Raw genomic sequence first — 25722 nt, forward strand, 5'->3', positions numbered from 1 at the left:
AGAAATGCCCACAAGTCCTTACTGAGTGGAGTTAGAAGGAAGGAAGAGGCAATAAAGACAGCAGGTGTGGACTTTTGAGAAGTTTGGTTGTAGAAGATGAAGGGTGCAAAGAAATGGCCCAGTGAAGGGAGAGGGTTGCAGTTCTGAGGCAGGATTGTATTTTTGTGGTAGGAGATATCAGATCATGTCTGTGTGCTGAAATGAATGATCCAGGTGGGAGAAAGAGATTGGTGATGTCCCGGAGGGCTGGACCCATGGAACAAGGTCCCTGCAAAGAGGCACATTGTGGAGGGATTGTCCAAGAGAGATAGCTCATTGGAGGAAGAGGTAGAGCAGACCCAGGCCCGCCATGGGACGGTGGAGGGAGCAGGAGAGGGCTCCAGACTTACTAGAATCCATCCTTCTGAGCATCAAAGCTGTCCAATAGCTCCCCTGAGATGGAGACAGCTTGGAGACTGTTCAGGGCCGAGAATCTAGAACATCTGGGGTCAGAGGCTGCTTTGGGTACAACACTGTGGTTTAAAATATATGACCCTTTGGTGTTTTCAGTCTTTTTTTAAAAGTAAGTCAAACCCTTTGCCCTATGACTCCCATTTTGGGGGACCTTAATTTAGAGGACATATTTATAAATAAAAGCCTGTCCCATAACTAATGTACAGTATAGTTTTGCAGCATAGTGCTTTCTCTTTTCCATTTGTAATTTTAAATTTTGGAAATGTCTCTCAGTGATAGCACTTGGTTAAACTTCAGTGATTTATCTGAAGCAACACAGGGCTCTTTTTGGCAGAGAACGGGAAGAGTTTTTCTATTTAGTCCTACTTCATTGCTGACAAAACCAGCAGGGTGAATGTCAGGCTCCTCAGGTTCTGTCTAAAGCCCCTTCATTTTGGGCAGTTTGAAAGGCCCTTAGGGACCTGGAGATGCTGGCCCTGGGGTCTCTCTGGTTGTGTTACTGAGTTGGCAAACTGGCCATAGCATGAGGCCATGAGGTCTGCCAAGTTTTCCAAACCTTGTAAATCCAGATTTATAGCTGGCTGTACATAAAGTCAAGTAGGGTCATGATTAGTACAGGATGGTCAGAATGTAGGAGAGAATTTTGCATTGAACTTTTAAATAGGAAGAGCATTTGGAGTCTTGAGTTAGGAGAATTATATTCTAACTCTGGTTTGCACAAACCAACAAGCTGAGGCACAGAGCACAAATGGCAATCGTTGCCATAGAAATAATTGTAACAACTCATACTTCTGATGTGTCTCTATATGTCAGGCACTGTTCTAAGCATTTAAAATGCATTAGCTCACAGAAGCCATACAAGGTAGGACTATTCTCATTTCCATTCACCATGAGACACAAAGAAGACTGCAGTGATTGCCCAGTTAAGGGGTGGAGCCATGATTTGAACCCAGACACTAACGTGTGTTGAGCTAAACTTAGGTCGTGGATTAGCCCCTTTAATCCTCACAATTGCTCCCTGAGTAGGTACCATCCCTGAGGCCCAGGGCAGGACCCCTGACTATGGTTCTCATTTCCTGAAGTTCTAACTGCAGCAGTCCACCCAGGTCATCACAGAGCTGGGAACTGTTCCTTGTGGGCCTGGACAGGGAGGTTTATATTGCTTACAATGAAATCCACAAGTTCTGGTCTTTGATACTTGATTGTGGTACCGCCTGTTTCACTTTCCCCTCCTGACATCACCCTGCGCAAGCTGTCCTACATTCAGCACCCTGAGTGAGTGACCCCAGGGCTGCCCGCAGTGAAGAGGCTCCCAGGGAGAGCTGTCTGGGGTAGTGGACTGAGCTGTAGCAACCTAGCTTAGCCAGAGTAAGTTGTTCCTCACTCTCCTTTCCCGTCTTTTCAGGAAGGCGCATTTGCATTGGTTTTCAAGAGCATCCACTACCCCGGAGAAGCCGTGGCCACAAGGTGAGGCAGAACTCATTGACATTTCCAGTAACAAATAAAATAAAATCACTTAGCTTGAGGCACAAGGGCCTCTGGCAAAACAGAAGGTGCGCACTCTATCTAAGGGACAACTGTGGCTTAGCCACAGAGAATGTACCCCACCATCTCTGTGGCTGGAGCTTCTGATTTTTTTAAAGAGAAACTAGAAAGTTGGATTTTTATTTGAAATCTCTAGACTTTTTTTGAGAAATTGACAACAAATTCAAACTAAAAATAAAGTTGTATAGCAAGGGCAGGTCCAGGTTTCGGGTCAACTTCAGAGATTCCCTTTAGAAAAAGCATGCAAAATTATGAACATGAAATTAGGAACAAAAATGAATGTTGATTTGAATCCAGTAAAGAAGAGGGCTTGAAGGCCAAGAGCTCAAGCTTCATCACCTTCATGCCAGGTGTGATCCAGGAATCAGCTGAGAGGGCCTGAGTCAGCCCACATGTCCTTCTGTTAGAGCCCTGTGACCCCCAGCAACGTGTGGATTCACACAAGTGGGCATGTGAGTGCCATCCTATAATTTTATATTCAGATGGGTGGATTATCCACCCATCCGTCCATCTGTCCATCCACTCATTTGTCTATCTACCCATTTATCTGTCCATCTGTCTATCCATCTGTCTATCCATCCATCAATCAATCTGACCATCTATCTACCCATCTATCTATCCATCCATCCAACTAATATTTGTTGAGTATTTACTGTGTACTGAGCCCTGGGGACCTAGTGACACCCAACCTGGTCCTACCCTTAAGGTAGCAGTCCCCAACATTTTTGGCACCAGGGACCAGTTTCATGGAAGACAGTTTTTCCACGGACCAGTGGCAGGGGGGATGGTTTCGGGATGATTCAAGCACATTACATTTATTGTGCATTTTATTTCTATTATTATTACATTGTAATATATAATGAAATAATTATACAACTCACCATAATGCAGAATCAGTGGGAGCCCTGAGCTTGTTTTCGCTTGCCAGTCACCAATAGGGTTTTTTGTTTTGTTTTGTTTTTTTAAATTTATTTGTTTATTTATGGCTGTGTTGGGTCTTCGTTTCTGTGTGACCAATAGGATTTTGATATGAGTCTGTAGCAGTTGATTTATTACAGTCTCTGTGCAGTCAATCCTCTCTGCTAATGATGATCTGTATTTGCAGCCACTCCCCAGTGCTAGCATCACTGCCTCAGCTCCACCTCAGATCATCAGGCATTAGATTCTCATAAGGAGCGGGCAACCTAGATCCCTCGCATGCGCAGTTCATAGTAGGGTTTGTGCTCCTATGAGAATCTAATGCCACTGCTGATCTGACAGGAGGCAGAGCTCAGGCAGTAATGTGAGCGATGGGGAGCGGCTGTAAATATAGATGAAGCTTTGCTCACTTGCCCGCCCACCACTCACCTCCTGCTGTGTGGCCTGGTTCCTAACAGGCCACGGATCGATACTGTGGCCCGGGGGTTGGGGACCCCTGCCTTAAGGACTGGACAGTTGTGCAGGAGGACAGAGCAGGGCAAAAGATGGTGATGCTCTGTGATGGGGGTTGGGAGGCAGTGCACGGGGGGCCTAAGGGGAAGCAGGTGTCGGCCTGGGGAAGGCAGGCAGAGAAACCAGCGTGAGCAAAGACAAGGAGCCCAGAGTGATTGTGGCGCTTTAGGGATCTGCAGTTAGGCCAGGATGGTGATGGGGAGGGGCACTGGTGGGACTTGAGGCTCTTCTAGTCTCAGTGTGTGCTTACTGACACCTTTTGTGTGCCAGGCATGGGTGACAAGAGCGAACAAGATTGTAGGGACACTGCCCTATGAAACTCGAGAGCTGGTGGGGAGTGGGGAGGTGGGCAGAGGCCCAGCTCTGCAGGATCTAGGTTGCCCTGTGGTTGCAGGCTTCATTGTGAAGGCACTGGGGAGCCATTGAGAATGCACCTGTGGACCAGACTGTCATAGTATCTAGGCAGGAAATTATGTGAATACATTATGATTTTATTTTTTTCTGGGACAGGAACTAATTTACCATTTGGAATTTAAGTCTTTCAAATCAGTGAATTATAAAATGCCAGTTGGTCCCTATCAAATTTTGAAACTCCTTTTAAAATCTATTACCATGTTATTACTAGTTTGCAGAAGAAGATAGCGTGAAGAAGCAGTAAAGCTTTACTTTTCTAAAATGTCTATAATTAGTGGCTCTATAAATTCTGGGACAAACTTTGGGATGTCTTGGGAGCACTTTGCACTGGGGAGAGGGCTAGATGCGGGGACCCTCTCTTCAGTGCTCAGAGGACATCCAGCCAGGCCCAGGGTGTCAAGGCAATGGGTAACTCGATTCCCTCTTGTCCCTACAGGAGAGGCAGCCCCCTGCTCATTGGAGTGAGGAGCAAATATAAACTCTCCACAGAACAGATCCCCGTCTTATACAGGACACGTAAGTTTCTTGAGAAGGACTTGAACAGCGCAGCACTGTTCTGGTGCCAGCAGCTCCCCTCAGAGGCAGGATGCCTTCCTTCACTCTGCTACGGCCAGGTCCAAAAGGTTTTCATGCAACTGGGACTTGGCTCCATTTTTTCAAAAGCTTTTTCTTGTGGATATTTTCAAGCACATACCCAAGTTGAGGGAGCTGCTGCCGTGGTTCTGTTATATAAAGGCACCTGTGCCCTGATTGGAGTGTTGATTTGGTTTGTTTTGTTAATAGCCGATTCAGTGCTCTTACTATTTGGGGATCTTTTACACAATTTGGCTGATGCAGCCAAAGCTAAAAATTGCACATTTCTCCCACACATATTCAAAGGGGAAATTGGCTTCTTCGTGTTGTTCCAAGAAAATAGTCTAATGGGATTTGTGATCCTTTCCTTCATTTGCTAGGCAATATTGAGAATGTGAAGAATATCTGTAAAACAAGGATGAAGAGGCTGGACAGCTCGACCTGCCTTCATGCTGTAGGCGATAAAGCAGTGGAATTCTTCTTTGCTTCTGATGCAAGGTAGCGACACCTTGTTTCCTGTCTTTCCTAGGATTATGTAATCAAGAATGACTGGCTAAACACCCCCATTTCTTACTTACTCCCCCTTTTGAGCTGTTTTCTCAAGGGTCAGCAAGGCGAAGCGGTGATGGTAGATTTCAGCTCTCGGTGGCCCTCCTGAGGGAATCCTTGCCCACTGAGCACTTTTTACATGGCCGTCATCAGCAGCCCCGGTGGCCAAAGGCAAGGTCTACTGATCTACACAATGTTTTGGGCCTGTACAGAATAAATGAATTAGTTGCCAACATTTTAAAACTGGGAAATTTCCCATAAAAATCTGAATTTCTAGCTTTTCTAAAAAACCAGCAGATCTGAGCACACCAGACTGCTCCCCCCAACCCTCTTTGGGGCCATTCAAAGTCTGCTCCCTTTAGATGGGGCAAGTGTCTCCAGACCTTTGGTCCTTCCTGAACCTTGCCTGCCTTTGCCAGAGTCTGACCATTCATAAAAGACAGAGCCAAGATTGAGGGTTTTGGTCCAAAGTCCATGTTCTCATCAATACACCAAACAGTAATTCTGAAATTTGAGAAAGTAGGCTTCATGCCCATTTTAGTACAAAAAATGTATACACACACATACACTTAGAAAAGACCAAAACACTTTCCTGCTAGTTGAAATAGAAAACCACCATGAACACCACCATTACTACCTCCTTTATCCAAACCTTTATTATGCCTCTTTCCCACCAGCCTCTGGTAAGGCCTTGCTGTGAAGCAGGGAGGACACCAGGTGAGGTCTCCTGGGACACGTGAAGTAACAGGAACCTACAGCCCAGGCTGCAAGGCCTGTTTCAGCCCACAGCCAGCATTGTACTTAATGGTGATACGAAAGGTCAGCATTTCCCAAACCTGTGTTCCTTAGGGCACCATTTCAATGAGAAGCTAATATTATTTCAATGATTCTAAGACATGCAATTATTCTATAGATTTTAGCATCTGTAAGTGGCATCTGGGAATTATAATTTGCTACAGTTTTTATATACTTCTTAGAAGTATATAAAATAATCATGATCTTAAGATCAATGTTACCACTCTATGACATAAATCACAGCAAGATCCTTTTTGACCCACCTCCTAGAGAAATGGAAATAAAAACAAAAATAAACAAATGGGACCTAATGAAACTTCAAAGCTTTTGCACAGCAAAGGAAACCATAAACAAGACGAAAAGACAACCCTCAGAATGGGAGAAAATATTTGCAAATGAAGCAACTGACAAAGGATTAATCTCCAAAATTTACAAGCAGCTCATGCAGCTCAATAACAAAAAAACAAACAACCCAATCCAAAAATGGGCAGAAGACTTAAACAGACATTTCTCCAAAGAAGATATACAGATTGCCAATAAACACATGAAAGAATGCTCAACATCATTAATCATTAGAGAAATGCAAATCAAAACTACACCAGTCAGAATGGCCATCATCAAAAAATCTAGAAACAATAAATGCTGGAGAGGGTGTGACGAAAAGGGAACACTCTTGCACTGTTGGTGGGAATGTAAATTGATACAGCCACTATGGAGAACAGTATGGAGGTTCCTTAAAAAACTAAAAATAGAATTACCATATGACCCAGCAATCCCACTACTGGGCATATACCCTGAGAAAACCATAATTCAAAAAGAGTTATGTACCAAAATGTTCATTGCAGCTCTATTTACAATAGCCAGGACATGGAAGCAACCTAAGTGTCCATCAACAGATGAATGGATAAAGAAGATGTGGCACGTATATACAATGGAATATTACTCAGCCATAAAAAGAAACGAAACTGAGTTATTTGTAGTGAGGTGGATGGACCTAGAGTCTGTGATACAGAGTGAAGTAAGTCAGAAAGAGAAAAACAAATACCATATGCTAACACATATATATGGAATCTAAGAAAAAAAAAAAGTCATGAAGAACCTAGGGGTAAGATGGGAATAAAGACACAGACCTACTAGAGAATGGACTTGAGGATATGGAGAGGGGGAAGGGTGAGCTGTGACAAAGTGAGAGAGTGGCATGGACCTATATACACTCCAAACCTAAAATATATAGCTAGTGGGAAGCAGCCACATAGCACAGGGAGATCAGCTCAGTGGTTTGTGACCACCTAGAGGGGTGTGATAGGGAGGGTGGGAGGGAGGGAGACGCAAGAAGGAAACGATATGGGAACATATGTATATGTATAACTGATTCACTTTGTTATAAAGCAGAAACTAACACACCATTATAAAGCAATTATACTCCAATAAAGATGTTAAAAAAAAAATTTAGAGGAGAAATCACAGAGAAACTTGTCTTTGACCTGAACTTGAGTTTCCATTAAGATTGCAATGCAGGGATATTACAGATGAAGGTAATCACATAAACTTACTATACTGAAATTTGCAGAGGTTATGAGTGTTGTTCAAGATCCCAAAGCAAGTGCATTGTGGAATCAGAATTTTAAGTGAGGCCTAATGAACTAAAAACAAACAAAAACAAGCCCTTTCTGTGATACCGTGTTGCCTTTGAAGTAGTTTTTTTGGTGGGCTGGTAGAAACTGGTTCCAGTGTTTCTTGCAGGAATGACTAGTTCTGTCCCCCCGTGGCCCCCCACCCCCGAGTTGATCCTCAAAGTTTCCTTTAGAATGGACTTGGTAAAATGCAGACATACAAGTATTCATGATGCCTGTGTCCAATCATTTCTCCTGCCATAGCCTACTTCACTTCTAGGATTATATGAATTGAATTATGCTTTTCCCTCCTCCAAGAATTCCTTTCTCCCTATGGGGCATCTGGGAAACCCACTTCATTTTTCAAAACTCAGTTTACATGTTATGTCTTTTGTGTAAACTTCTTTTTAGTGTTGTGATCACATGCTTCTTTTTGCTACCCTTGCACTTCTGCATGCCTGATTGTTGCACTCGCTACACTGTATTGTAATTGTATTTTTTACATATCTCTGTCTTCTCCTGGGCAACATTCCTTGGGGCCAGGGACTACCTTTTTTCATCTATTGATGTTGCCTTAGCATGTTAACTTGTTGTGAAGTAGTTAGTTATAAAAATGAGATTTGATTAAATTGAAAAATTGTTATGTAAAAAAAAAAAATCAATGTTACCTTATATTCAATGAAGTATGGTAGATGTTTCTCAAAAAATAAAAAAAGACAAATGCTTGAAAGGAGATTAAAGAATTATTTGTAGGCAATACAATTATATACTTTAAAAATCCAGGGCTTCCCTGGTGGCGCTGTGGTTGAGAGTCCGCCTGCCGATGCAGGGGACACAGGTTCGTGCCCCGGTCCGCGAAGATCCCACATGCTCGGAGCGGCTGGGCCCGTGAGCCATGGCCACTGAGCCTGCGCGTCCAGAGCCTGTGCTCCGCAATGGGAGAGGCCGCAGCAGTGAGAGGCCCGCGTACCGCAAAAAAAAAAAAAAAGCTAAGCATTCTTTGGGCTTCCCTGGTGGTGCAGTGGTTGAGAGTCCGCCTGCCGATGCAGGGGACATGGGTTCGTGCCCCAGTCCGGGAAGATCCCACATGCCGTGGAGCGGCTGGGCCCGTGAGCCATGGCCGCTGAGCCTGCGCGTCTGGAGCCTGTGCTCCGCAACGGGAGAGGCCACAACAGTGAGAGGCCCGCGTACCGCAAAAAAAAAAAAAAAAAAAAATCCACCTGAAAGGCTGTTAGAAGTAATACTCGTGGCTGGTCAGAGTATAAAGGTGTAGAAATTTGACATTCCAGCAGTAGTCACTTTGCTGTCAGCTCAGTGAGGTGGGTGGTAGGGGACCATATCTACCCTGTTCCCCCTCATGTCTCCACAAGTGACTGGCACAGTAGGCTCTCAGCAAACTTTTGTTGAACTAAAAAAGTAATCTATTTACCACAGCTGAAAAAAAGGTTTTAATCCCTTAAAATAAATTTAAAAATAGTCCAAGAACCTGTTTGGAGAAGACTACAGAAGTTTACCATGAGAAATAAGAAGAGATTTGAATAAAGGGAGAGATTCCACATCCCTTGGTAGGAAGCCTTAATATTATTCTGAAAACGTTAATTGGTTTAAAGTTAATTTAATAATTAAAAATTATTTTTAAAGATATTGACTCTTCTTAATCTGTAAATTCGATGCTGTAATTAAAATCCTTGACATTATTTTGTTTGTTTAGGTTTTTGGAACTTAATAAAGTGATTCTATAATGTATTGTGTGTAGATGAAAAAGCATATATTGAAAAAAAAGAGTGACCAAGGTGACCCTTTCAGGTACGAAGGCACATAGAGCTCTTGTGACAACAGTGGCCAGCATTGCTGTGCACTTATGGCTGGACACTGTGCTGAGGGCTTCACCAAGACTATCCCATTTAATAATCACAACAAACCCTGGTGAAGGCACAGGGGTCATCTCCCAGTTTAAAGCAGAGGAACCCGAGATGGGCTCAGAGGGGTCATGTCTGTGTTGCCCGAGGGCACAGGCTGGTAAGAGACAGGGATGAGGATTCCACCTCAGGTCTAATTCCTGGGCCAGTAATTTTGATGACTGCCATCCATTTTGTAAATTAAAACAGTAATTATATTTAAACATGCAGATGTACACACACATGTGAATACAAACACACGTATTAAGCACTGTCTGAAGGACAATACAATGTAAGTAGCATTTATCTACTGGAGATTGAATCGGGCCGTTTTTACTTCTTCCTCTTGTTGCCTGTGTTTTCTGCTTTTTATTCAAAGAATGTATATTGTTTAAAATATTTTTTCCAGTGCAGTGGCTTTCCATCCTTCTTTGTCTTTCTTCCCTAGGATCTGGAGACACCTCTCTTAGAACCATAGAACTTGATTATTTCTCTTTTTAACTTTGCATCAGGAGTTTTAAATGCTCCTTTTTCTGCACAGGGCACATGTTGGTGTAGCACTTGGTAGAATGAGGGTTTTTTTCTCCCATGGTCCTTCAGGTACCACCTTCATGGTTTTTACCATATCTATGTACCACCTGTACTATTGATTACCTAACTTTCTTTTTCATTTACCAACTTTTCTAACAATTTTATTTTTAAAAGAAACTTTCTGTTTCCATCTCAAGGGAAAAATTGTTATTTCCACACAGAGAAAGTTACTATAAAAATAAACACAATGACTGCACATTTCATTAGTGGATAGATCTTATAGTTTGCTTTTAAGTCCCCCCGCTTTTTCTTGCTTTGTGTGTGTGTGTGTGTGTGTGTGTGTGTGTAAGAAAAGGAGTCATCTGTCCTAATGAGTTTCCCACTATATGGATTTTGTTGAGTGCCTCCTCCATGTTCTTCTGTTCGCCATATTTCCTGCAAACAGAAGTTTATAGGTGTCTAGAAGCTTGATCTTCAGGTTTGCTTTTTTTTTTTTTTTTTGGCAAGACTATTTAATAGGTAGTGTGTCCTTCCATCAGGAGGCACTATGTCTCATTGTCTTTTTGTAGTACTGTTAAAATTGATCAGGGGGTTCAAAGATCAGGAGCCTTATCCATCCATTATAAAGCTGCTCTTAGCTTTTCATTTCTTCATTTCAGTAGCCACTGATGGACCTTGATTAGGGCTATTAATGATTAGGAATTCATAAGTTGATTATTATAATTCTATCATTCCTTCTTTATTAGCTATATTTCTCCTATAAAGAGAAACTTGCCTTCATAAACTGGTTATTCTGAAAGGTCATTGGAAAGGCAAGATAAATGTTTCATTCTTTCCCTTTATGATTCAGAATGTGTTGGTTCCTGAGCATTCTCCAAAGGTGACATTGTTTGGATCCTGATTCGAGGAAAGCAATTATAAAAGGACATCTATGAGATTACTGGGGAAAATTGAACATACTGGATACTTGATGATATGAAGGAAAAACTATTGCTCTTAGATGTGATAATGGTATTATAGTAGGGTGAAAAATAATCCTTGTCTTTTAGAGCTATAAGCTAAAATGTTTACACATGATTTGATGTCTGGACTGGCTTCAAAATAATTCTGGGTGGAGGGGAGGGGCGGGAGGTATGAATCAATGTTTATATGCCATATCCTAAAATGCTATTCAGTGTTACTGATACGGACCCACATCTTGTAACTGTCAAGGACAGGCCCCATCTCTGACACCCATATTTTCCTTGCTCCAGCGCTATCATAGAACACACCAACCGGGTCATCTTCCTTGAGGATGATGACATTGCTGCAGTGGCTGATGGGAAACTCTCTATTCACCGGGTCAAGCGTTCGGCTAGTGATGACCCATCTCGAGCCATACAGACCTTGCAGATGGAATTGCAGCAAATCATGAAAGGCAGGTGTCCTCTGAGGGTCCCTGTGCAGCAGCCTCATGGGGCAGGTGCTCTGTGGGGGAGCTCCTGAGACTCTTTGCCCTGTCATGGGTGGGCATTACAGCCTTCCTGCCTGCTGTGAGCACCGGAGTGGGGCTGCAGGTGGTCTGTTGTTCATACATCTCAGGGGATGTGGGACACCTGGCCTGGCTACTCCAAAGGGGCTTCTGACCATGCCCTGGCACCAGGTCTCCCTGCTTGAACTGACCCCAGTCCATCAACTACCTCCCTTTACAGATTCTCTGGGACACATTCCTACACCCCAGGCATCATTTCTTCTCTGGATGAGAGGCCTGCAGTAACGGGGGACTGTGGACTACTTTCTCCTTGTGAGGGGAGCCTATCTTCCTGCACCCACACTTGTCTCCCTACACCCTCCTCTCCACAGGGCAGCCTGGGTAAATGTTTAAGAACATGAATCATACCCTCTTATCACTCCAATGGCTTCCCACTGTTCTCAGCATAAAAACCACACTCCCTGCCACAGCCCACAGCCATCCACACGCAGCCTGGCCCCACCTTGCACAACCCTTCTCCACCACGCCCCTCCCTGCCCACCCTGGCTGCCTCACTGTTACTCAGACAGGCGGAGTGCTTGCCCCCCTGGGCGTCATCGCACTCACTCAGCTTCGCACAGGACCAGCTCCTTTTGATCATCTCCCCTGAAACGTCACACCCTCAGAGAGCCCTTCCCTGATCCATATCTGCAGTGGCCCGACCCCTCCTCACTTGCTCTGTTTGCTTCTTGGCACTCTTTCTACAAGTTCTCTGCCGAGGGCAGCAGACAGGGATACTGTGATGCTTGGCATCATGCGTGTGTGTATCCCAGAGGACACTCCCGCCCTGTCTGTGGACACCTGTCGACAGGCATCAGGCACAGCACCTGTCGGGGGTCTTAGATGTCATCCGGTTTTATTCACATCAGAGCCCTAGAAATATGTGGCTAAAAAGATTTTTTGTTTTTTGTTTTAATACAGTGTATAGGAGGGAATTTGGTTTAAAAAAAATTGCCTATTTCCTTAGACTCGCTTAATCTGTACTTCCCTAAGTAGGTGGGTGTTAGGAAGTAAAGCATTTTACTTTCCTCTGGCCTTGTTAAGAGGAGCGTGGCCCAGGAAGGCCAGCCATGCATTTGTTACTTACATCCCTCCCTCCCTCAAGTTGCAGGGTCTGATACGCACATTGAAGATAATAATCATACCTTATCTGGCTTGTCACCATGAGTATCAGGTGGGACAATACCTGGAGACACCTTTTGTAATCTGCAGTAGGCTTTACATGTGTCACTGTGACTAACTGCATAACAACTGTTCTTCTTGATTAAAAGCTAAGCAGTGAAAGTGTAACGACATTAAAATTGACATCCTGTTGATGTTTGTTTGACCAGGTAACTTCAGTGCATTTATGCAGAAGGAGATATTTGAACAGCCAGAATCAGTTTTCAATACCATGAGAGGTCGGGTGAATTTTGAGACCAACACAGGTAATCCCTCGTCCGAGCCCTGGGCCAATGCACAATCCCTGTGTCATGTCAGCATTAACACACTGCATGTGTCCTGCAGTGCTTCTGGGCGGCTTGAAGGACCACTTGAAGGAGATCAGACGATGTCGCCGGCTCATTGTGATTGGCTGTGGAACTAGCTACCATGCTGCTGTGGCCGTAAGTGCAACATGCTGGGCCCTTGATAGTGCCTGGGAGGCAGTGTTGGCTAGGACAAGATGAGTCTTAAATGCTGTCATGCATTTGGCCTTCCAAATTTGGTACCATGAGCCAGTATGAGAACTGGCATGGAGCCCTTTCTCCAGCAGTTTGGCCTGTGAATGCCTGAAGTTCCCTGCTCACCTGGACGCAGAGGTGCCATTTCATCAACTGTCCTAGAAGCCCAGCCACCTTTATCCCTGTAGTGTTCATGACTGACTTTAGTCCCCATTCTTGTTGGCTTCAGACACGGCAAGTTTTGGAGGAACTGACCGAGCTCCCGGTGATGGTTGAACTTGCTAGTGATTTTCTGGACAGGAACACACCTGTGTTCAGGGATGACGTTTGCTTTTTCATAAGCCAGTCAGGTAAGGGTTACAGGTTTTCACTAGTTCATCTCAGGGCTCTGTCCTCTCAGTGACACACCATGCAGCTCCCTCCCTCCTTCATCCCATGAAGTTCTCTGCACATAGACCATGTGTCACACTCTCTCATGCCCAGGGTCATTCAACCCTCAGAGCCATCAGCTACTGTCCCATTTTATGGGGAGGGCCATGCAGCCAGGTTCTCCCTCCTCCTCCTGTTCCAAGTCCAGGACTTAAGGGACCACTCACCGAGATACTCAGAAATGTGTGCTGGGTTTAAATTAGAGGAAAGTTTAATTCTGCTAGTTGAGAGTCACTTCAAGAACTGTGTGAGCACCATACAGTGCTCACGCAACCCAACAGTGGGAGGCATGGAGAGACACTACTCAGGTGTAGAGAGCCCAGGCTGCCCTCAGCTCAGGAAACCCTGCCTGGGTGGCATTCTAACACTAGGCTTGGGTGTTTGCTCCAGCTCAAGGCAGGACGGAGGGTCAGGGAGATGATCCATGGCCATATGCTTGGAGTCCCCATGAGCTCTAGGAGGATTTTTATAACACTGAATTATGGAAAATCCCAAACTTTTATAAAAGAGAGACTTGCATAAAGAAGCACCTAGGCTCAGCAGTTACGTTATGGAATAACTCACCCATCTTGTGTCATCATATCTACTTTAACCCCTCCCCTTCACTGGGTTATTTTAAAGTCAGTCTCAGACATCATGTTATTTCATCCATAAATATTGCAGAACGTATCTCTAAATGATAAAAGAAAAAATATAACACCAATGTCATTATCACAATTGAAGCATTAACAGCAATACCCTAATATCTTTTTATACTGCTTTCATTATGAATTTTCAATACCATTTCCATTTCAGTAACAAGCTAAGAAAAACTAACACAGACACACCCACCATCTAGCTGACCACCTCGTACCCAGGTGCTGCCCTCTGACTTCAGTTGCCACTGTTACCTTTGGGTTTACAATCCCATCAGAGCCTAAAAATGTTTCATGAATTGGTGGAAGCCACTAACCAAAGAACAGAAGTGGTTTTAATGTGAAAATAATGCAGTGGCACCTCCTGAGTGACTTCATAGAAGGGGTTTAAAGTTTCACTTTGTTCACCCCTTTACATTAAATTTTTTAACTGTATCAAAAATGGGGACGTTGCTGATGAAGATAGAGCACCCCATGAAGATAGAGCTCCCTTGCTCCCATAGGCGCTAAGGGAAGGCCTTGTAGCACCCCAGTGCACTAGACGCAAGTCTGAGCAGAAACAGGAGAGGAGAATTGGGCCATAGTAGCACCAGCCTGCACTGCAGAGAAGTTAGGACAGCACAGCCAAGAGTGGTGGCTCTGTGAACATTGAATGTTTGGTTTTATGTTCTGGATCATATTTAATTTAGCTTGAGTTCCTTAGGACTTACAAACATAGGAAGTTTGTGCTGGTTTGTGCATGAACCTATTTAAGCTTTTTTATAAAAATAATTTGAGTACACACTAGGACAAGAAATGTTTTCCTTTAAAACAAGATCTGTTTGAGAAACACCATTTAGGGGCATTCTTGCTTTTTAACTTAAATCTCAGCCCATTCTGAATAAGGCAGTTTAGAGTCCGAGAAAGGGCACTGGGAGCCAGGCCCACACTATCACCCACAGCTACTTGGCCTTGAGTGAGTGAGGCATTGATTTGCTCCATCTCTGAGTACCTCATCCTCAAGGGAAAATGGGGATGATGCCCCCTACAGAGTTGTCATGAGAGTTCAGTGAGACAGTGGATGAGCAAGCACTTGCCACATAAATAGTAGCAAAATCGTGAATCTGAGAATCAACCAGGGCACAAGGCCAGGCTGTAGTGTGTTGAATAGGAAATGGGAAGTGAGAAAGTGGAGGAGTATTTATAAACCACTCTGTCTTAATATTCAAGAGAAATTAGATTAGAGAAGAGCTGGGACAAGAGAATCTTGAGCCATTTTTAGAAAAAATAATCTCACATATTTTTCATGAAAACATCAATTGTAGAACTTAAATGTTCTATTCAACACTTAATCATGAACAAACTTTTAATAAATTCCTTCCAAATTAGTTCCACTTACTAATCAGCTTTCATCTTCTAGTTACATAAATGATCACAATGAACCACATTAATTGCATTACTAAACACCCAAGTGGTCGAGTGACTCCCATATGTCTGTGCTGTCAGGGTCCCCACATGGAGGCCCCATCCAGTTGAACAGTTTACCAACTTTCATGAGAAAGGTCTTAACATCCCCTAGAACATGCACTTCACACTGAGTGGTAAAATGAGAAGTGATAAATTAATTTCAACCTTCAAATTCAAATCCCTATGAATGTTTTATTTTCCTATTTACTTTTAAACCTAAAGAACTCTCCTTTTTCAAGATCTAAGTGCTAACTGTGTTTTTGGTATTCATAGCCCTTGAATAAAGAGCATCTTACATTAAAAAAAAAAAAAGAATCAACCAGAAAAATTGTTGAGCATGCATTTTCCTTTCTGAGCACACACCAACTGTGTCTGGACATCAATTTCTGCCGAAGGGCCAGAAGTAAATGAGTTCAGGGCTGGGGGTTAAGGCTGGCAGAGCCCACATACCTGTGAGCTGAAAAGAAGGACCTGTGTGGCAGGTGAGACCGCAGACACCCTCCTGGCACTGCGCTACTGTAAGGACCGCCGGGCCCTGACCGTGGGTGTCACCAACACTGTGGGCAGCTCCATCTCCCGAGAGACTGACTGCGGAGTCCACATCAATGCAGGACCGGAGATCGGCGTGGCCAGCACCAAGGTAGAAGGAGCCATGTGGGCACCCGCAGGAGGGCCTCTGCTGGGTGGGTGGACAGGGGGCCAAGAGGGGAGCCCAGGAATCTGTCTCGTCTTGAGTGCACCACATGTATATCACCCCGGCTCTGCTAGCACCACTGTTTTGTCCTCAGGCTTACACCAGTCAGTTCATCTCCCTGGTGATGTTTGGTTTGATGATGTCCGAAGACCGCATTTCACTACAAAACAGAAGGCGAGAGATCATCCATGGCCTGAGATCTTTACCTGGTATGTTCCAGAGCTAAACTGCTCATTATCAAATCCTGTGAACTGTTCCTGGCTGCTCTCTTACTTGACTCTCTCCCATAAACAATGCTGTTAATCATTCCCTTCTCCTCAAAACTTTTACTTACCACTGAATCCCTGAAGCAGCCCCCACTGGGCCAAGATTAAAGTCCACACTTGTCACGAGGCCACGGAGCCCTGCGCTCTGGGCCCCTGTGCCTCTGACCTCATCGAGCTCCCTCCCCCTCCCTGAGCTGCCTCACTGACCTTCTGATCCTCAGCAATGCCAAGCTCTTTCCACCACAGGGCTTTTGCACTGGCTCTTTCCTCTACCAAAACCCTCTTCCTCCAGCTCTTCATATGACTGACGCCTCCCATCACCCAAGTCTCAGCTCAAATGTCACCTCCGGGACCCTCCCTGGCCACCCTAATAGGGGCACTAATCCCCTGCCCAGCTCTCTAAAAAACATTAGCCCATTTCTTTTCTTTATAGCACATACCATGATCTGAAATTACCTGTCCTCCTGTGAATTGGCTTGTCTTCCCCAACCGTGTCTGCTCAGTGAGCACACAACTGTGTCTGTCAGAGTCACTGCTGGATGTCAGGTGTCCAGCCAGGGCAGACATTCAGTAGTTGCTCAGGAAATACATAAGAAGGAGTGAATGGCCTCACACCTCTTCCTGGCCCAAACTGCTCCTTCACAGATTCACCAGACTTTATTCTGGAACCAAGGGTAAACCCCAGAGAAGGCAGTGAGGGAAAGCCACCATGTAACCATACAAGCTCTAGGGGTCTGAATCTGACCAAGACAGCATGCTGAAAATTTATTGACAAGAAAAACTTTCTTAACTTTAAGCCAGATAATAATCCTGCAAAAACAGGACTCTATTCTGCTAGGCAGTTACCAAGATGTAAACCCAAAGGTCCTGGGGTCCCTTTCAGTCAAAACTATTTTCTTAGTAATATGTTATTTATAGTTAATAAGATGCTTTTGCCTTTCTCTCTGTGTGAACATCTGCAAAGGCAATGGTGGCCGCCGCTGGCACTTTAGCACATTTCAAGGCAGAGGCACCACACTGTTCCCATGACAGAAATGCACATAGCTTCACTTAGGAATGTCTTTGATGATACGGTAAAATGCATTAGTCTTATTAAACTGCAACACTTTTTAATATTCTATGTGACAAATGGAAGGTATGCAGCACCCTGAGGTTGTTCCAGAGAAAAACGCCCTATGATTGATTAACAAGCTGAGTTGGTACTTGGCAGACATTTTCTCAAAAGTGAACCAAGTTATCCTGACACTTTGAGAAAAACAACTGATAACAGTTTTTTGGGGTTTTTTTTTTCGTTGCGGAGCACAGGCTCCGGACGCGCAGGCTCAGCGGCCATGGTTCACGGGCCCAGCTGCTCCGCGGCATGTGGGATCTTCCCAGACCGGAGCACAAACCTGTGTCCCCTGCATCGGCAGGCGGACTCTCAACCACTGCGCCAACAGGGAAGCCCCTGATAACAGTTTTTGTTGCTAATGATAACCTTCGAGCTTTCAACCGAAACATGATCTGGAATACTTGTAGCTGTCAGCTCGAGTTTGACCTCCTCCCAATACTCAGAAACATCTCTGATGAGATCACAGTGATTTTAACAAATATGATTTTTAAAAAAAATATTTTATAATGAAATGTGTCCATTTTTAGAAGATTTGCGTAACTCAGTGAACCAATATTTTGCAAATGGCCAATGCAGTGTTATAAAATTACGCACATGTAAAAGACCCATTTAGGTAAGTGCAAGATAGACAAATACATTTTAATGTAACAAGGTAGGAAAAGTTTGTTGATATGATCTCAGATTCCACATTTGCACCTACCCTTTTAAGAAATTGTCACTTCTTAAGTTTGGTGTACTACAAAGAACATTCACAATTATTTGAAAAAGTTGTTTAAATATGCCTTCTTTCTCCAACTACAAATCTCTGTGAGGCCAGATTTTCTTCCTGTACTTCAACCAAAAAACATATCACAACAGATTGAAAGTCAGGCATTAAAGATTTGCAAAAATGTAAAATAGCGCCACTCTTCTCACTGATTTTTTTCATTTCATGGGTTTATTGTTATTTTTAAATGAATGAATAAGTATCTTTAATTTTCTCACCTTCTATTCTGGTAAATATTGATAGCTATAACCCACAAAAATAAAGGCTTTTAGAAATTCACAGTAAATGTTAAGAGCGTAAGGGAGTCCTGAGACCAAAAAATTTGAGAAGTGCTGGTCCAACCTACACTGGCTTTGTTTCCAGACATGGCATGTGGCCCAGATGAGGGGCATTAATATGGAGTGTCAGCTGTGTGGCTGGTCAGCTGGGGATTTAGCCTCTCTGAACCTCTGTTGCCTTGCCTGTAAAATGGAGCTAGAAATAACACTTCCCTACTTACTTATGTGCTCAGGAAAGTATACACACAAATACGAATCACCAGCACAATAAAATCCTGGCCGATAACACAAGCTATTTCCCATAATCTGCATTTAAAGTCCTTTGAAACTAATACAAGGAAGGCAAGTGTGTAAGTGATGTGAGTTCTAAAACCTTGTCTTATACACCATGACTTTTCTTTGTGAATCTTGTTTTATAATTGGTGTGACTGGCTCTCCCCCTCTGCTATGTGCTTCACTTAGAGCTGATCAAGGAAGTGTTGTCACTGGATGAGAAGATCCACGACCTGGCCCTGGAGCTCTACACACAGAGGTCGCTCCTGGTCATGGGGCGGGGCTATAACTATGCCACGTGCCTGGAAGGAGCCTTGGTGAGCCCCCTCTGACCAACCCCCACCTCCACTGGCCCCTGCATGATGGCAGGCATGGGAGACACCCCAAGAAACCAGCAGGAAGGAGGGCAGGGCATTGTGCTAGGGGAGGGGAGGGTTTCGCTCACTGACCAGGTATTCTAGCTCTGGCCACACGGAGATGAGGGCTCCTGATCTCCTGAAGACAAAGGGGCAGGGCAACCTTATGAGAGCCCCTGAGGTGTCAACCTGCACCAGGCTCCATCTGGAATAGCTCATTCTTACCTCATGAGTATCTTCTGAGAGGCTGGCAGTTATTGTTTACATTTTACCCAGGAGGAAACTGAGCCTCCAAAAAATTCATCTTGCTCAAAATTACATAGTGGAAGTGATCAGCCTAAGATTCGAAATCAGGTCCATTTGGACTTTGCTTTTTTCCACTGCCACAAGCAGTCTGCATGGGAGGATTTGGGCAGACCAGAGTTGCAGGGTTGGGTCTCTGTAGAGTGTCCCTGTTACTCCTCAAACTTCCAAGGGGAGCTGGGATCCTTCAGGAATGAGCATTGAAATTCCTGTATTTTTTATATCAGTGATTGGCTGTTTTGCCCACTGCAGCTATAAAGATCCATACCAGCTTGAGAGAAAGCCGTTGGAGTAGGGGTAAGATGCCAGGACCACAGGGCTACTGAGAGGGTGGGAAGTGATGTCCAGGGACCCGAGCCTAGTGCTTGCCCTTTACTCACTATCCACCTGCTGTTTATGGATCAACAAGCAAGGTAAATGGGAGACTGTCACAGGAGACACCCCGAGAAACCAGCAGGAAGGAGGGCAGGGCATTGTGCTAGGGGAGGGGAGGGTGAGGCAGCATTTGGTACCCACACATGGGTATCATCTATAACTCAGCTTGGCTGCCCTTCTTTCCCCGTGGGAACAAGTGGCTGCTCCCCACCACCACCCCCATTTGGAAGAACGATGCCAGTTGTGGGAAACATTCACAGTATTACAGGAAGTGGGGAGTGGGTGTGGGGTACAAGCCATGAATTGCCTGACTGCAGTGAGATTCAACTCCCACATCCTTCCAGTGGATATTCTGACCCCTGTCAAAGGAAGTGAGGGGCCAGGCACACTGCTTCTCAGGGGTAATAGAGGCAATGCCTTGGTGGGGCACACTTTCGGCGCCCCAGCCCCGTGCCTCTGCCATCTGGTGTGGGGTGCTCAGCTGCAGCTCCTGAGTGTGCTGGTGAAAGATGAGTATTCAGCTGTGTCTCCAAGTTAGTCTTGGGGGAAAGAAAGAAGCTTTTACGCTGCTGCTGGCACAAGTCAGTGGCCCCTCTGTGGTGACTTGGGTACCAGCACTTCAGCCATCTGCGGCATCCAGGATGGAGCCACACTCCTGACAATGTTTCCCTGACCCAAATAAATAGTTCTAGGGAGTTGAGAAATGTTTTCTTCAACACTCTCACCAGTTCAATGACATGGGTTTAATGGTAACTGAAAAAAAATGTGTCTCTCTAAACATAGGGGGAAAACTCCATTAACACCCCAGTGTGTGTGTGATTTTGCTTGATAGCTAAGTTGGAGCAACCCTTTGGAAGTTATTAATGATCTAGAATTGGGGGAGTGATTAATCAGATAATTGAATGAAGGTGTAGAATAAAATGCCATCATTACAAATTATAACTGTTAGGGAGGCCCATGGGGCTGGCTACAGAGGGGAAGGGGGAAAGCTAGATTGACACTGACTTGTCCATCCAAGGCGGGTGACTGTGTCCCAGAGCTGGTCTGGGTTCACAGGCTGTGTGCTGGGCTTTGTGCATGCTCTGGACAGCAGCCAGCCCTCTCCCCTGGCCCTGGCCTTTTCGGCTGCCCTCAGTGCTGTTGACCGCTCCATGTGTCCATCTGCCTCTTGGCCCTCAGCTCCCTGCTTCCTGGAATCATTCCTTCCCGGCTCCCCTTTCTCCCCTCTGGCTGATCTGCTCCCTGTCTTCCCAGTGTGACACTGATCCCACCTCGTGTTTCCCCAGAAAATTAAAGAGATAACCTACATGCACTCAGAAGGCATCCTAGCTGGGGAGCTGAAGCACGGACCCCTGGCACTGATTGACAAGCAGATGCCCGTCATCATGGTCATCATGAAGGATCCTTGCTTTGCCAAATGCCAGAATGCCCTGCAGCAGGTCACAGCCCGCCAGGTGAGGGCTCTCTGCCACACATGCCTCCTGTTCTCTTCCACACATGCCCACCTCACCCACCGTCTGCCGGCACCAGCTATGGGTGTTCCTGCTGGGAGTAGGCGTGAGCACACACTCTCTCCTGGGGCCCCTCATGCGTGGTGCACATTCAGAAAGGGACTGGCCAGCCTGCGGCCATGCCCACAGAAGCTCTTAGGTGAGGCCCAGTGATCCAGATTGCCCAGAGGGGTCCTGGATCCCAGGTGTGGAGACCAGAGGAGGTCTGGTGGAGAGCCCTGGGGATAGTTCTGATATTGGCCACCCAGAGTTAGTCAGATTTCACAGGTGAAGGGCACTGTCCTCCACAAGACTGCCCTCACTTCAGCCACTAGCTACAATCTTTGGGCTTCCTAGGCCACCCACACTTCTGACCAACTGGATCCAAATTCAGGAGTTCCCACCACCCCCTCAGTTTCAATAAATCGCTAGAACTTGTAGAACACAGGCTGCTCTCTCTGCCCCAAACATTCTTCCCACACTTCTTCGGGGAGTTGGCCTCTCATCATTCAGGTCTCAATACAAATGTCTCCTTTTTAGAGAGCTCCTCGGACCTCACCACTGTCTCCCAATCATGTTACCGGGTTTTACCGCCCAGGTGGCTTTTATCTGAAATTCATTGTTATTTATCGGTTTGCTTATTTACATTTTTGTTTTCTTACCACTTGACTATGAGCCCCTGGAGTAAGGGGTAAGAGCTCCTGCTCTTTGCAAAGCACATTGGAGCCACTCAACAAATGGGTGCTGCATGAACGTAGCAGGAGGTGACCCCCTACCAGGGAAGCATACGAACCTCACCAAAAAAGCCTCCAAACTCTTTGTCCTTTACACAAATCGGATACATCACCTCATCCATAACTCCAGCAAAAGCAAAAGATCACTGTTATGATTGCAATATGTTTATCTCAGAAACTCTGCTGTGTGTGAGGGATTGCTTCTTTCAGAGATGATCTGCATCTTGTGATCACATTTCTTTGTCTTAGGGTCGCCCAATCATACTGTGCTCCAAGGACGACACTGAAAGTTCCAAGTTTGCATATAAAACAATCGAGCTGCCCCACACCGTGGACTGCCTCCAGGGCATCCTCAGTGTGATTCCACTACAGCTCCTCTCCTTCCACCTGGCTGTACTCCGAGGATATGACGTACGTCTAAAAATTGCACATCACCCAGCAAAGGGGAGAGACATAACCCAGAGTTCCATTTGGTTCTTAAATACTTATTTGGCATAAAAATTCATAAGAGAAATATTTACATTTAAAATAACTGTTTTTAAAGTAACTTATACCCCCTGAAAACAAATGGGAACTGCAAGATGTATGAAGGCCATATTAAACCATAAGCTTCTCACCCAGAGGCAATGTTAATTAGCAAATTTAATATTTTATTCCAGTCTTTTCCTTGTGCCTGTGCATTTTTAAAGATTTTTTTGAGATAATATTAAGGATGAACTTTTATAACTTTCTTTTTAACATATTACAAATATTTTCTCACATCTTGAACTTGTAAGCAACATTTGATCATTGCACAATATTCCACTGCAGTCTTACAACACAGATTTTAACAATTACTTAACCGGTCTTCTATTATTTAAACTGTTTCTAATTTTTTGGAATATCTGCATAAATAACAATTGCAGTGAATTATCTTTGTATATACATCTTCCTCCCACATTAGAAGATTTATCCTCGGTCTAGCAAATCATTCAACATTTTGGAACTCCTATATTGTCGATTTCTGTTCCAGAAAAGAACCAGTTTATGATCTCATCAGAAACTGTGTGTGCAAAGAAATAGTTTTATTACAATTTTGAGAAGCTTTAAAAAATATATATCAATACCAAAAACAATATAACAAACATCCGATGGTATATATACCATCCAGCATTGACATTTGCCAACATTTTGTCATTTTTGTTTCTTCTCTTTTTTAATGTTATTGTAAATGAAATAAGACCCTGTAGATAAAGTTGAAGGCTACTTTATCAACCATCCTCAGTCACATTTCCTTCCCAGTCCCCACCCTTAACCAATAATTTAGTGCATCTACTTCCAAGAAAAGTGAAGTTTTAACAGTACAAATTGAGCTAGCTGTTTTTAATAGCATGAATCATATCCTTTTAATAGTGTTAACACTGTGTGACACAGGTGCCCCATAAATATTTATTGCATAAACTAAACATTGTACAGTTCAGTGAAGTTTCTGGAATAAGGAACTGCTTCCAAGATGCAGGTCTCAAGGAGCTCATGGTTGGAGGTGCCCAGGAACACCTGTCTCCTTGTCGTCAAGTACTCTGAGAGTAGGCTTTATAAACACAGTGTGTTGCTGAGACTTGTGGGGTCCTGAGCAGCTACTTTCTGTCATTTTAGGTTGACTTCCCCAGAAATCTGGCCAAGTCTGTAACCGTGGAATGAGAACAAGAGTGTGAGAAGACCATCACCACCTTTAATCTGATTCAAGACCTGTCCCAGTGACACCAAGTGGGAAGAAAAGCTGGCATTCTGCGTGTTCTGAGTAGATTCCAGTAGAGCTTGACAGCTTTGACGTGCCTTGTACCCAAGTGCTTTGCTTACAGCAGATAGTGTTTCTCTGTGTCCTGAAGTTGCCAGAGGAGAAGGGAATCATTGTTTACACATGGGATCTGAGTGGACTTTTCCAGTACCGTGCAATAGAGATACAGCTCTCTTCAGAGTAACTGTGAACCTTTTTTAACCAACACTAGTTAGTTTTAAAGACAAAATATTTATAATGACAATTGTATAGCTTTTAAGTTATTTTTCTAGTATGTGGCTTTCTGTAGCCAAGGTAACGCCCAGACCATACCCTCAGGCTACCCAGTGCACCCAGTGTCCTGGCAGGGAACATTCATCTCAGATTTGAGCACCAGGCATTGCCCCTCTGGACTTCTTTCTCCTTTCCCATCCTCTCTTGGCTGCTCCTGAGTCCTGTCCCCTGACTTCAGGGAAGCCCCCTCGCACCATCTTCCTATGCCTCTTATAAGTCCTGTCAAATCTCAACTCCCTTCATCAGTGTCTTCTCATCTAAATCTCTCCGACAACTTCTCTCTGATCATGGTTCTTTTTAAGATCAGGCAGTATTTTGGTCCCTGCTCCTGCCCATAGTAAAACAGCCTGAAAAATCCCATGCAAGAGAGTAGTTCCAAGAGGGCTAACTTGCCCTCTATTTAAAAGCATGCACAATCAAAGTACTATGCAATTTTAAGACAATAAATACAGTACAATTTTTTTGTCTTGTGCGTGTGGATTTTTGTTAATCTCATTCTTTTCGCATGCTTTTGAGGGCTCCTCAAAACAAACTCAGCAGTGTCTCGTGGGGGCAGCCCTGTTTGTTGGTAGCCACACCCGTGACCTATGTGCTTCTAGGATGAAAATGAGGACTATTTTAACAGAATGGAACAAAATGCAGGAGATTTGGGACTCTGGAATGAGAATCCACTGAATAGCTGTTGGAGGGGGTTGCCCAGAGCCTGAATGAAGCATACAGAGGTGAAACTCAAATTTGTACTTTTTTCCCCCAGTAAGCCTATAAAGTCACCAATTTTATTAATAGAATCAGGCAGGAAGATAGAAAGCCAGAGACAGAATTCTTGTGGAGTTGGAGTTTGGCTCCCTATGAAAGTGCTATCCCAGACAGCTCGAGTGGTGTCTTCATGGCAACTAATTGGTATGTGTAGCTCTAGAATCCCATCAGATCTTTGTTCTGGATTACCTGTGGGCTATTCAGTGAACTTTTTCATCCTGTTCTATGCTCTCCTCCGTATCACAGGGGTTGGGAACCTGGGAACTACATTTCCAAGTTAAATTCCACCAGTGAGAGACACTTCTGGGAGATTTGAAAGACAGTTTAGAAATTATATTATTCAATGAGAAATTCATATCACTTATTCATATAACTTATTTCTGTGCTGACAGAGGCAGACAGGAGGTCCTGTTGTGGCCCTTGGCACCAAAATATCCTCTATGGTGGGGCTCCCTACAACTCACCCATCACTCAGTGCTCCAGGCTGTGGTGGCCACCAGCAGAGCTTTCCTGTGGCTCCTCCAAAATCCTAATTCTGGAGAGTTGGCAGGAACCCAAGGGGCTGTGATGGCATTCTCTGACCTTCCTCCTGCCCTTCTCACAAATTAACAAGTGTGTAAATCTTGTTGGAAATGCCTGCTCTGGTTTCTGTCTTCCTGACCAAACAATGACCAATACAACTTCAGGTTAGGAGACTACAAACTAGCCAGAACATTTTTATCTGAACAAGAACCAGAAAAATGTATTTCATCCTTAACACCTGAGAGGTGATGACCATCCTGACTTC

The 25722-nt window shown here is 44.5% G+C and overlaps 1 protein-coding gene across 2 annotated transcripts in view; it reads left to right on the top strand.

Moving 5' to 3' along the window:
• Window positions 1–24818, top strand: part of GFPT2 (glutamine--fructose-6-phosphate transaminase 2) — a 45643-nt gene extending 20825 nt beyond the window's left edge. For both annotated transcript variants that reach the window (XM_022563331.2, XM_089909810.1), the window contains 13 exons: window positions 1859–1920; window positions 4280–4359; window positions 4797–4914; window positions 11056–11219; window positions 12644–12739; window positions 12819–12916; window positions 13203–13323; window positions 15966–16123; window positions 16272–16386; window positions 19061–19188; window positions 21192–21359; window positions 22379–22540; window positions 23765–24818. In XM_022563331.2, coding sequence (XP_022419039.1) covers window positions 1859–1920; window positions 4280–4359; window positions 4797–4914; window positions 11056–11219; window positions 12644–12739; window positions 12819–12916; window positions 13203–13323; window positions 15966–16123; window positions 16272–16386; window positions 19061–19188; window positions 21192–21359; window positions 22379–22540; window positions 23765–23809 — 1515 coding nt within the window. In that variant the 3' untranslated portion in view covers window positions 23810–24818. The remainder of the gene's footprint in view (window positions 1–1858; window positions 1921–4279; window positions 4360–4796; window positions 4915–11055; window positions 11220–12643; window positions 12740–12818; window positions 12917–13202; window positions 13324–15965; window positions 16124–16271; window positions 16387–19060; window positions 19189–21191; window positions 21360–22378; window positions 22541–23764) is intronic.
• Window positions 24819–25722: the final 904 nt, after the last annotated feature.

Source organism: Delphinapterus leucas, chromosome 3 (assembly GCF_059928025.1).
Source record: "Delphinapterus leucas isolate spDelLeu-1000000601 "Yukka" chromosome 3, BTC_Dleu_Yukka2, whole genome shotgun sequence".
Classification (NCBI taxonomy): domain Eukaryota; kingdom Metazoa; phylum Chordata; class Mammalia; order Artiodactyla; family Monodontidae; genus Delphinapterus; species Delphinapterus leucas.